Genomic DNA, 13876 nt, shown 5'->3' on the forward strand with positions numbered 1-13876 from the left:
CTCTTATCCACTCTCAGTCACATGACCAGGGAAGGTTTTCTTTAGCAGCCCATATCAAAGAAAAAAGCTGGCAGGGTGTATTTTTCTAAGGAAACATGGCCTTTCATTCTCAGCCACATCACACACCACTGATATCTCCTGAATATTCCAAGAGGAGACTGTCATGGAAGGAAGGGTAAGCTCAAGCCACCATAAAGGGTTCAAAGGTTCTTCTCACAAAAAAGTTCATTTTTGAAATCTTAATAAGTAAAGATTAATAAGCCTCCATATCATTCAGACTACCTGTATCTCTCTGGCTATCCCTTCTTCCAGCTCCCTCTTTTTCAAGCCTCTCGAATTTGCTCATTCTTCTCTCTGATTGACTTGTTCGCTTGCCTTTGGCGTACTTTGAGGGCTTCACAAGCCTATAGGAGGATATCTTGTGGTCACTTTGAATGGCATAAACCACAAAAGTATCACTTTCCAATGAATCTCGAAATCTGAAAAAATAATGCAAAGTATTTGCAATAGATACCATTTTAATCATTTAAAAATGATTTTGCATGATTATTTAGTAATAAAATAACATCATGTTACACTATCCTTATAAATAAATGGTTATAATATGCTAGATCCAAAATTTAACCATGCATAACTATTAGCATTGTGATGGAAAACTGGACAGGACTTGATTAAAGATCAAGCGGAATTTTCTTTTTAATGAAAATACTAATTAACTCATTATTAATCAGTATAGATCACTGTTATGCTTACTTGTAGAAAAACTTAATTTGCAGGCAGACTGAAGTTTAACGGTAAATGCTAAATATCACACTCTGAGGGAATGTAATCCACCTTCAGAACAGTTAATATTCTTCCTCTTATCTTTTAATTTAAGAATTTAACTTATTCATGTATGTATTAATTTTCCTAGCTTGTTTGCCTTTCTTACTATCTTCCTAATGCAAGCCTTTAACCCTACTTCTATAAAAATGATTTCGTATTTCTTTTAAATTTTTCTTTTTTCTTTCATAGCATAGTGTCTTCCTTATCTCATTAAGACGTCTTTCCTTTCTCTTTTTTGCCCATTAGACCTTTACTCTAAATTTGAGTATTTCCATGAAACCCAGATAACATGAAAGTAAATATGGATTTGATCACATCAAAATTTAAAACTTCAGCACAAAAAAAATATGAACACTATTAAAAGCAAATGGCAAACTAGGAGAAAGCATTTACAACATGCACAATAAAAGGCAAATAGCCACAATATAGAAATAGAAACTAAAACTTAAAATAAGGGAGAAAATAAACAGAACCCAAAAGAATAAATGAATAAGAAATATTAACAGACAATTCTCAGAAGAATAAATATAGTAAACTATAAACATGAAAAGAAATGCTCAACCTCACCAATAATCAAAGGAATACAAATTACTTACCAAAAAGTTGTCATATTTGGGCTATTATATTGGCAAAGATAAAAACACTGGCAAAAACCAAGAGTTATGGGCAGTACAACTTTTTGTAGGGCAAACTGGCTGTAGCTATCAACATTTAAAACGCATATATCATTAACCCCAAGAGTGCAAAAATATATGTACAAGAACATTCATTGCAGCATTGTTCAATATTGTGAAAACTAAATTGGAAACAACTTAAATATCCATCAGCAAGGCATTAACTGGAAGAAATTGGAATTCGGCCATCAATTGAATACTTAAAAACCATTTTTATAAGGTCATAGTAAGAACTATAGGAACTGACATGCAAAGAAATCCATGAAGTATTGATAAATGAAAAAAAAGAAAATTTCAGGAGAGAATTATGATCATATTCAAAATTCAACAATAGAAAGAAACACCTCTCCTCAAAGGGCATACTATTTTAATAGATAACACATTGGTGTTGAATAAAACTTGTATATGCATTTGGAAATAACTCTCATTTATTTAACGTTAAGTCTTATCAACAAGAAATTTGGTATGTATCATTCTTTAACTCAACAGAGGCCCCCGATTATTCATATTCATGCAGAACCTATAACAGATTACCACAAAAGCATTCAGGCCACCATATTAGCCTGTACACTGCCTTTATGACTCAAAGAACTTTAACTACTTGAGTTAAAAGTGTGAAATACTTGAAAATTATCATGAAACATTTAATACTATGATGCCTATCATGTAGCTAGGATCCCTTTAGATTTGTGACTTTGGTAATGTGCAACCTCCATGAATGTAAATACAGTGGTTCAAGTCAGAGGTCATAACTATAGTCTTTGAAAAGAAGAATTAAAAATATCTGGTGAAATATCTGGTGTTTTGACACATCTTTTATTGTAATTTGTTTCTTAAAAATCTGCCACCATTTTTGGATGACTTGGGTACTTCTTTAGATATCATTAAGACAATTTATATACAATTATTATAATCTATTTCTTCACCCACGAGTGATCTAAATTAATAAGAAACCTCCTATATGACCATTGCCAGAGACCAATTATCTTTGGATCAATTATCTTAAACCTTAAACTATGATAATGTTTGGTAGGTATCCTCTACCTTAAAAAAAAATGGTCTGTAGGTAAAATCAGCGTATCAAGAGCCATGTCATCACCTCAGATTATATTATATAAGGAAATTGCTTGGATTTACACTTGTAAATACCAAGTGAGATTTTCTAGGGTGCTTTATTGAGATTCTTATCTTGGAAAGTATTAAATCAGCTCCCCCCCCCCCAAAATACAGACAAAATTTTGACCATGTTAAATGGAATAACATTTTACATGTTCAGCTGCCCATTTCTCTTGGGCTAGTGTGGAGGTAAAATAAATTTTAAAAGGGCATCCCAGCCTTAACAAGAGACACTTCCTCTGCTCATCTTCTACTTAGGCAGTAGACTTTTTCAGGCTTCCTATATTCAATAAAAGGATGTTAACTCTACCAGTAACTTGATTTGATTTTCTGTTAAGCATAGAGTTCTGCACCCAATGAAAAATACAGCATAGTCACTCCAGACATTTATCAGGGGGGAGGAAAAAATAAAACTTGATCCTGCCTCTTGCCACAAAATATTTATTAAATTTTTTGAAGGAAAATACATTGAGTGAATTACTTGTTGCACAAACAATTAATCCACCCTTCTAGATATCCCAATAGCTATCAGCAAATCAAGCCAGACCAACTAAGATTTGAATACCTGGACCATATCTTACTTGTCTTCTATAGTGTTATTTTTTACTGCATTGTATACTTCTGGGATGCTAACACCATACATCATGAGCAGTAGCGTATAATCATAAATTTTTAAACAAAATTTTTTAAAAGACTACCCTTTAGTCATTTAAATTGTTTTCCCTTGTATTATCTTAGAGCAGTGATTATCAAATTATAGTGTGTATAAAAATCATTTGCAGAGTTTGTTAAAACAGATCGCTGTGCTCCACCCCTGGAGTTTCTGATTCAGTAGGTCTAAGTGGGGCCTGAGAATCAATCTACATTTCCAGTAAGTTCCCAGGTGAATGCTGATACTGCTGGTCAGAGATCATATTTTGAGAACCACTGTCCTAAGACTATTTAGTAATTTTATCCTTTCATTCTTTCTCTTTCTGGTTCTAGCTCCTTTAATCATATACTTTGTGACTTTTGTTAATCATATCTTTTATTACTTGAGGCAATGCTTCCCAAATTGATGTTTAGCAGGACACACATATAGATTTATCATAAAACAACACAGGTTTGAGTGGCAAAAGATAAACAAGTTTCTGTACTGAAAAAGCTGAGATGCATTATAGACCATTGAATAGGGGTATTTCATACATTAAATCCCCCCACGTTATCCTGTTTTGGAGGTATGTGGCTCACCTCTTATTATTTCCCACAATGTTCCACAAAATACCTGTTTAAGAGATGCTGGTGTAGGGTATTACAGTCTATTCTTTTAACTTTTCGTTTTGTTTTAAGACAAGCGGGAAGTACTATAGAAGAGTCAGCTGTGAAGATAATTCCCATCCTAAACAAAGAAATTGGATGATTCTTTCCCTTCAGCTGGCCCAAGAGCAGCTCTTTTAAATCCCTGAATAGGATTTCCCATGCCATTTAAAACAGATGCCTCTAAATACATTAACCCTGTAACTAAGGAGAACTTTAAGATGAAATTATCTTCCAGGATCAGTAATTTCCCTGCACGCATAGTGTTGGTTGTCATATCACAATCCATCCAGCCTTTTTGTCTGGTATTAAAGGCCTCTGTCTATCCTGAATATTTGACAAGAATTATTACTAGATTGCTACCCTCTAAGAGATGCAAGTGGGTAAGAAGCTCCTTTCAGGAAGAACTCTCACTCTCAACAAAGTTAACCTTTGTTTTGACTTCAATAAATATTCACAATATATTTGTAAATGTGTATCACAAGTATGAAAGCTAATCTGTAAATTCAGATTTTAAGCAATATTGCTGTTTTTTATTTTATTTAACATAACGCAAATTGGACTCTGGGCTCTTATTCCACCAGGCAGACAGCAAAGTCAATTGCAGTCACTACATGGGCTCACTGTCCCAGCCTGCCTGCTTTTTTTTTTTTTTTTGCTACAAAAATAGGTCTTTATTCTTAGAAAATATAGTCAGAGCTAGCTTCCTTACTATACATAAAATCTTAACATCAGAGGCAGTACAGATACTACAGATAGTTTTCAAACTGATCTCCAAACAAGCACAAACCCACTATGTTGAAAAGAACAGGTTATTTGAGGTTTTTGGCAAAAGACGGTATTCACACACTTAATCCAAATCAAAGAGCCTAAGGAAAGTTTTCAGTGAGAAGATGAAAGGAGTGAAATATATATAAATTTTATGGATAAATAAATGTAAAAGACAATTTAAAATAAGCTAACAGAAGTAATATATTTTTTTAAATTAAAAACACTAATCAAGTGCAAGGTTTGTTCTCAGTGTTAGACTTCTAAATGTTTATCAGACTACTGTTAATATTATTAAAAACCTAATTTTTGACCCAGAGCACTAGTTATAATACTGATTTGCATTTGTAAAAGATTGTTTTTCTAATGGAGACGGACTGTGTAGTGCTAACAATTTATACCTACTTAAATACTTTTTCATAAAAAGTGACAGTCCCCTCCAAAATCCATCTGCTAGTTGCCCACAGTTAAAAATGTCTGTGAACATTGGTTCATAATTAGCATCTTAAGAAATGCAGTAACAATCCCTATTGAGCAGTGTGATTACTTAGTAATTAATATTACACCTTAGAACACCCATCCCACAAGTCTGTTCCTCTTATGTATTGTCACCTAAGTTCCTCATGAATTCTACAGCCACCACTGAATTCCTATAGTGAGATAAAAAATTTATAGTATACATAACTGGGGAGAAAATGGTCATGGTGGGTATTCTTGAAAGTTTTAGGAACATGAGCAATCATTTTAGTCTAGGGCTAGCCTCCTCTCCTAAATACATGAAACCCTTCTAGCTTTTTAATTTCTCACCTTAGAATACTGACTACATGTTATACTCTGTAATAACTTGGTGATCTTTTGCTGTTTCTGATCAACAATGACTTTTGGCTTAGCAATTAAACAAACAAACAAAAAAAAAGCTGACCTGAATTTGACAATTGTGCCTATGTAGCATGATGTTCACCCTGATATTAAACAAGTCTTTCCAAATACTTTATGTACAACTGAATACTTCAGGTCACCTATCAGTCCATTTCTGTGTTGTCCTATTATGAGGAAAATGCTTATATTTTCTCAAATCACCCTTTCAGTAAGCAATAGAAAAATTTCTTAGGATGCCATACAGCAACCGCAAACACGAGTGGGCAACAACTCTTTTGTGCTCAATTTCTCCTTCAAGTCTAACATCTGATTCAGCTATAATGGCTGAAAGTCTTCCATAAAAAGCATATGTTTGGAAGTATGTTTAGCAATTTTTCAAAGCAACATTCTGAAAATTGATACACTAAATTTATGATCACTTTAAATTGTTAAGTAGTCTGCAGAAACAAAATCTTGCATCTGTTTTGGTTAGGTAACAAGTTCTCTGTTTGTTTGTTTTGTTTTTAGAATAATCAGAATGCTTCATGAATAAATTTTTCACCCCAAGGAAAGGACTTGACTCTTGGATTTAAGACCTCTTCCTTGACAATATATATATACAAAATTTCTTTAGCTTGTCATCTGTCCATTCTTTGAAGCTGTCAAAGCCAAGAACCCATAATCACAGCATAAACAGCAATAACCTACATTAGTTAAGAGTTTCCCTTAACATTTTGACATTTTTACTAAAGGATTAGTTATTTTTGTATTTCCATTTCTTATATCTCATGACATTCCATTTTAATTGCATTATTGCTTTATAGGCCACACAACATTCAAAAGTATGTTTATATGCATTGCCTGTTTTCCTTGATCTGTAAGAGTTTGATACTGATTTTACTACAGAAAATTTAAGTTTAAAAATACCACAATTAGTATTTCTTCTCAGAACTTATTGTTCACATTACTAATCACTACATGCATATTTAGCTTTGATTATATTGCTCAAAAACTGCACCCATTATCAGAACAGTGCAAATGATATTTAATTTTAAAAGTAATTATAATGGCTTGAATTAAAAGTTATTCAAATGAACACTGTCAAGGAATTTCATTTGAGTGTGTCTATTTCATCACCACTGTTTACATTATATAACCATCAGTTCTTCACAATTTCTTTATATCACCAATTTTTCCTCCCAAGTTTCCAAACTAAAAACGCCAAATAGCCTTGGAAACCTATAGCTCCACAATATTTTAATGTTTTAAGAACACATTTGTGAACTCACAAAAGTTTTCATCTTTCAACTTAAACAATGCAGGTATACTTAAGTCAAACAAACTTGTCCTAAAATCCCAACAAATAATTCTGAGAATTAACTTAAACACCTTGACAGGGTCCCTTAAAAACGGGTATGACAGTAAAGTACCAAAAGGCGTAGCAATGACCTCTTTTATGTGATCATTTAACTCCTTGGCACTGGAAAATGCCAGCACCAAGGATTACACTGAGATTTTACTGAAGGCTACATTTAGTTGACCCATTTTCCACAAACCTATCATACCTACTATATGCTAGGATGAAATGTAAATGTTTTGTGTAGCCCTCAAACTTAACACTAAGATTTGAGAGCTATGTATGTCAAAAAGCACAGGGCAATATATAAAATCAGCGGCAGAAAGTTTCATTAAGCACCAAGAACTAATTTTTGTCACTTCATACATATTTTGTAGGTAAGTTTCAATTACTGGCAAGGCACATTTACATATATTCCAATAAATACTTATTGAAAAATTTTAAATTACACTTTATGTCTCAGCTCTCCCAGTAACTGACATACAACATACTAAAATGGTTTATTAAAATAACATAAAAATTAATTAATGTGAAACATACAGGCTACTGGCAACCACTATTCTAAAATTATGTAAGTACAAGTAAACATACTGAAATGCGTGCAATTCTAAGTTGTTAAACCAGAAGACTTCTACACTAACACACATTTATATCAGTGACACATAAAAAAAGTAAAAGCACCTCCAGCTTACAGTATAAAACAATTTTATTTGCAGGAATGCAAATGACTGTACACAATGAGCATCTTGAACATATGACATGTCTAATTTTCTTGTTAAATTTCTGGTTTGTATAAAATCTTAATTAAGTATAAACTCTGCTCTTCATTGTGGTGCCTATTGGATACGTGATATAACTGCAGTATCCCTTTGAGGAAGGGGAGAAGGGATTTCTTTGCACCAAGTCCTAATTAAACTGTAATTTCACTTCTGAATTTAAGCTATCAAGTTAGGATTTGGCAAAAAATTTTTTGAGGGTGATTCAATAGAGGATGCATCACCACTGAACACTCACTGTCATCAAAGTGCTTTAGAAAATTAAAAACATAGCACAAGTGATCATACTCTACAAATTATCATGACCTGCATAAGAAATGGAAAGCTGATTCACATTTTTGTAGTAATCAGCATAAGAAATGCACTAATGAAACATATCTTTTACCTGAAAAGCTAAACTACAGCCATATACTAGTTTCTATGATTTATGAAAAAACTTCAAAATATCCAAATGTCAGGCTTTGCCATACAATTGCCAGTTTTAGTCTGACTTTTTATAAAGGGACACTGCAGTATTTAGTACAACTTTGGATGCACTTTTTTTGAACATCTGATGTCTTACAAAAGTAACATCTTGCTAAACTATTATATATTCAAACAACTACAATATCTGGAGAAGCAAGGCTGCTTTTTCAGCCACAAAATATGACAAAAGCAAGGCCTGTTATGATGGTCATGAGGAAGTCTGAAACTAAAGCAACTAAGAATGTTACATTTGGTATATTAAAATCTTACCCTCATATCATATTTCACAAGCCTTGCTATTATCTACAAAGATTTTCTATGTACATTACAGACAGGGTATAGTTCAATCCTCTGCAACTGAGGTACTTAACCAACCCTTTAAAACAGGTTCTGAAAAGAACCACTATCTGGAATGCCTGACTAACCAGCTCTGATGATTTCACCTGAAACTGCGTATCTGAACATAATTCAAAAGTGATTACTATAAAAAAGAAATAGACAGTCATGATTAACCTTGGTAAGCAGAAAATTTAAAGATACCAACAATGGCATTCATCTATACCATTGTAAAAAAAATTTAATGCACAAATTCAAGAGAATATTTCAGAATACAACTGCTGGGATCCTTCATTTAAAAAAACAGGAGAAAAATCTACTTAGAGCAGATTTTTTTTTAGAGAGAACTTTATTCTGTATTAAGATACCATGCTAGGAGTTACGAAGGATTTCTGTTGAAACACATTTGGAAAATAGAGTAGCTTTAGTTTAACAACTTGCACTGCAGAGAAAACTGTTAATGAAATTCTCATGAAAGTCCAAGCATTAGTTCAATGTCCCATATTTGATTCCATAATCTTCATAGGAAGGTCTTCTACAATAGAATATGCTCCTATACAGCCAGGATATTTAAGGGTGTTTGACTTCCTTACCATTACTTCACTGCAAGCTTCTGGTATAAACCCACACAGCAAGTCAGTCTTCATTGTAAGAGGTCAGGCCTGCTTTTTCCAGATCCCTGATTCTATTGTTTTTGTACTCTGCTGGAAGCAGGCAGTCGTTGGTGAGGCCAGGGGCAGAAAGAAACAAGCAGAGTAATCACCAGATCTCACACAAGGTTGGCATAGTTCGTGTTCCCCAAAGCCTCACAAAACATGGGGCAAAGGGTAGAGTTTTCAGAAGTGTACTCAGTCTCAGTAGTAGGGAAAAATTAGCCCAAGTCCAAAGGCTGTTTGGGTCCCATCTGATAAACATTAAAAGCAAGCCTCAAAGAATCAAACTATTTCCAAGTAACTGAGTCCCAGAACAAACCTTAAGAATATTAGAAGTATACAAAAATATCCAGCACCCACAAGGTAAAATTCACAATGTACAGTGTCCAATCAAAATATACCAAGTAGACAAAGAAGCAGAAAAATATGAGCCATAATGAAGAGAAAAATATCAATTAACAGAAAGAGACCCAAACATGACACAGATGATATAACTAGTAGACAAGGGAATTTATGAAGTTATTGTAATATGTTCTGTAGTTCAAGAAGGAAAATGAAAACATGAGCATGTTAAGGTAAGTAAAGTCCTCACCTATCATAATTGGAAGTCAATATAATGACTATAATAAATTTATATAATTATATTATTTAGACATATGGTAGTAACCACTATAAGAAATATTAAAAGTGATTCTCTTCAAGATATACTATGCTATGGATTGAAAGACTCAGTATTTTTAAGACGTATGTTATTTCTAAATTGAGCTATAGATTCAATGTAATTCCAACCAACATCTTAGCAGATTTTTGTTGAAAATTTATAAGCTGATTCTAAGCAAAGGACCTAAGCAGTCTTGAAGAACAAAGTTGGAGGATTTGCACAACTGGATGTCAAGACTTAAGACAGTGTGGGAGGCGGGGCAAGATGGAAGACTGGTGAGCTGTATGTTTTAGTTACTCCTCCAGGAAAGTAGGTAGAAAGCCAGGAACTGCGTGGACTGGACACCACAGAGCAATCTGTCTTTGGGCATACTTCATACAACACTCATGAAAATGTCGAACTGCTGAGATCAGCGAAATCTCCCAATACAGAAAGCTTCAAAGACTTTCAATTTGGGCACGTCAAGTCAAGAGCAGAACTAAGAGAGCTCTGAGACAAAAGGCAATAATTCAGTGGCTGAGAAAATTCACTAAACACCACAACTTCCCAAGAAAACGGGGGTGTCCGCTCACAGCCACCATCCTGGTGGACGGGAAACACTCCTGCCCATCGCCAGCCCCATAGCCCAGAGCTGCCCCAGACAACCCAGTGTGATGGAAGTGCTTCAAAGAACAGGCACACACCACAAAACTGGGCGTGGACATTAGCCTTCCCTGCAACCTCAGCTGATTGTCCCAGAGTTGTGAAGGTGGAGCGGTGTGAATTAACAAAGCCCCATTCAGCCATCATTTGAGCAGACTGGGAGCCTCCCTACACAGCCCAGCAGCCCAGAACTGCCCTGGGGGGACGGCACTCACCTGTGACATAGCACAGTCATCCCTCAACAGAGGACCCGGGGTGCATGGCCTGGAAGAGGGGCCCACTTGCAAGTCTCAGGAGCCATACGCCAATACCAAGGACTTGTGGATCAGTGGCAGAGACAAACTGTGGCAGGACTGAACTGAAGGATTAGACTATTGCAGCAGCTTTAAAACTCTAGGATCACCAGGGAGATTTGATTGTTAGGGCCACCCCCCCTCCCAGACTGCCCAGAAACACGCCCGACATACAGGGCAGGCAACACCAACTACACACGCAAGCTTGGTACACCAATTGGGCCCCACAAGACTCACTCCCCCACTCACCAAAAAGGCTAAGCAGGGGAGAACTGGCTTGTGGAGAACAGGTGGCTCGTGGACGCCACCTGCTGGTTAGTTAGAGAAAGTGTACTCCACGAAGCTGTAGATCTGAGAAATTAGAGATAAGGACTTCAATAGGTCTACAAACCCTAAAAGAACCCTATCAAGTTCAGCAAATGCCACGAGGCCAAAAACAACAGAAAATTATAAAGCATATGAAAAAACCAGACGATATGGATAACCCAAGCCCAAGCACCCAAATCAAAAGACCAGAAGAGACACAGCACCTAGAGCAGCTACTCAAAGAACTAAAGATGAACAATGAGACCATAGTACGGGATATGAAGGAAATCAAGAAGACTCTAGAAGAGCATAAAGAAGACATTGCAAGACTAAATAAAAAAATGGATGATCTTATGGAAATTAAAGAAACTGTTGACCAAATTAAAAAGATTCTGGACACTCATAGTACAAGACTAGAGGAAGTTGAACAACGAATCAGTGACCTGGAAGATGACAGAATGGAAAATGAAAGCATAAAAGAAAGAATGGGGAAAAAAATTGAAAAAATCGAAATGGACCTCAGGGATATGATAGATAATATGAAACGTCCAAATATAAGACTCATTGGTGTCCCAGAAGGGGAAGAAAAGGGTAAAGGTCTAGGAAGAGTATTCAAAGAAATTGTTGGGGAAAACTTCCCAAATCTTCAAAACAACATAAATACACAAATCATAAATGCTCAGCGAACTCCAAATAGAATAAATCCAAATAAACCCACTCCGAGACATATACTGATCACACTGTCAAACACAGAAGAGAAGGAGCAAGTTCTGAAAGCAGCAAGAGAAAAGCAATTCACCACATACAAAGGAAACAGCATAAGACTAAGTAGTGACTACTCAGCAGCCACCATGGAGGCGAGAAGGCAGTGGCACGATATATTTAAAATTCTGAGTGAGAAAAATTTCCAGCCAAGAATACTTTACCCAGCAAAGCTCTCCTTCAAATTTGAGGGAGAGCTTAAATTTTTCACAGACAAACAAATGCTGAGAGAATTTGCTAACAAGAGACCTGCCCTACTGGAGATACTAAAGGGAGCCCTACAGACAGAGAAACAAAGACAGGACAGAGAGACTTGGAGAAAGGTTCAGTACTAAAGAGATTCGGTATGGGTACAATAAAGGATATTAATAGAGAGAGGGAAAAATATGGCAAACATAATCCAAAGGATAAGATGGCCGATTCAAGAAATGCCTTCACGGTATTAACGTTGAATGTAAATGGATTAAACTCCCCAATTAAAAGATATAGATTCGCAGAATGGATCAAAAAAAAATGAACCATCAATATGTTGCATACAAGAGACTCATCTTAGACACAGGGACACAAAGAAACTGAAAGTGAAAGGATGGAAAAAAATATTTCATGCAAGCTACAGCCAAAAGAAAGCAGGTGCAGCAATATTAATCTCAGATAAAATAGACTTCAAATGCAGGGATGTTTTGAGAGACAAAGAAGGCCACTACATACTAATAAAAGGGGCAATTCAACAAGAAGAAATAACAATCGTAAATGTCTATGCACCCAATCAAGGTGCCACAAAATACATGAGAGAAACACTGGCAAAACTAAAGGAAGCAATTGATGTTTCCACAATAATTGTGGAAGACTTCAACACATCACTCTCTCCTATAGATAGATCAACCAGACAGAAGACCAATAAGGAAATTGAAAACCTAAACAATCTGATAAATGAATTAGATTTAACAGACATATACAGGACATTACATCCCAAATCACCAGGATACACATACTTTTCTAGTGCTCATGGAACTTTCTCTAGAATAGATCATATGCTGGGACATAAAACAAGCCTCAATAAATTTAAAAAGATTAAAATTATTCAAAGCACATTCTCTGACCACAATGGAATACAATTAGAAGTCAATAACCATCAGAGACTTAGAAAAATCACAAATACCTGGAGGTTAAACAACACACTCCTAAACAATCAGTGGGTTAAAGAAGAAATAGCAAGAGAAATTGCTAAATATATAGAGATGAATGAAAATGAGAACACAACATACCAAAACCTATGGGATGCAGCAAAAGCAGTGCTAAGGGGGAAATTTATAGCACTAAACGCATATATTAAAAAGGAAGAAAGAGCCAAAATCAAAGAACTAATGGATCAACTGAAGAAGCTAGAAAATGAACAGCAAACCAATCCTAAACCAAGTAGAAGAAAAGAAATAACAAGGATTAAAGCAGAAATAAATGACATAGAGAACAAAAAAACAATAGAGAGGATAAATATCACCAAAAGTTGGTTCTTTGAGAAGATCAACAAGATTGACAAGCCCCTAGCTAGACTGACAAAATCAAAAAGAGAGAAGACCCATATAAACAAAATAATGAATGAAAAAGGTGACATAACTGCAGATCCTGAAGAAATTAAAAAAATTATAAAAGGATATTATGAACAACTGTATGGCAACAAACTGGACAATGCAGAAGAAATGGACAATTTCCTGGAAACATATGAACAACCTAGACTGACCAGAGAAGAAATAGAAGACCTCAACCAACCCATCACAAGCAAAGAGATCCAATCAGTCATCAAAAATCTTCCCACAAATAAATGCCCAGGGCCAGATGGCTTCACAGGGGAATTCTACCAAACTTTCCAGAAAGAACTGACACCAATCTTACTCAAGCTCTTTCAAAACACTGAAGAAAATGGAACACTACCTAACTCATTTTATGAAGCTAACATCAATCTAATACCAAAACCAGGCAAAGATGCTACAAAAAAGGAAAACTACCAGCCAATCTCCCTAATGAATATAGATGCAAAAATCCTCAACAAAATACTTGCAAATCGAATCCAAAGACACATTAAAAAAATCA

The 13876-nt window shown here is 35.2% G+C and overlaps 1 protein-coding gene across 8 annotated transcripts in view; it reads right to left on the minus strand.

Annotated features, from left to right (window-relative positions):
- The window catches only part of CFAP44 (cilia and flagella associated protein 44), a 210886-nt gene that overhangs the window by 76989 nt on the left and 120021 nt on the right, over positions 1-13876 (minus strand). For all 8 annotated transcript variants that reach the window (XR_005216774.1, XR_005216779.1, XM_037835565.1 and 5 more), the window contains one exon: positions 283-479. Coding sequence is in view for 6 of the 8 variants with exons in the window: in XM_037835565.1 (XP_037691493.1) it covers positions 283-479 (197 nt within the window). In the remaining 2 variants the exon portion in view is untranslated. The remainder of the gene's footprint in view (positions 1-282; positions 480-13876) is intronic.

This window comes from Choloepus didactylus, chromosome 1 (genome assembly GCF_015220235.1).
Source record: "Choloepus didactylus isolate mChoDid1 chromosome 1, mChoDid1.pri, whole genome shotgun sequence".
In the NCBI taxonomy this organism is placed as follows: domain Eukaryota; kingdom Metazoa; phylum Chordata; class Mammalia; order Pilosa; family Megalonychidae; genus Choloepus; species Choloepus didactylus.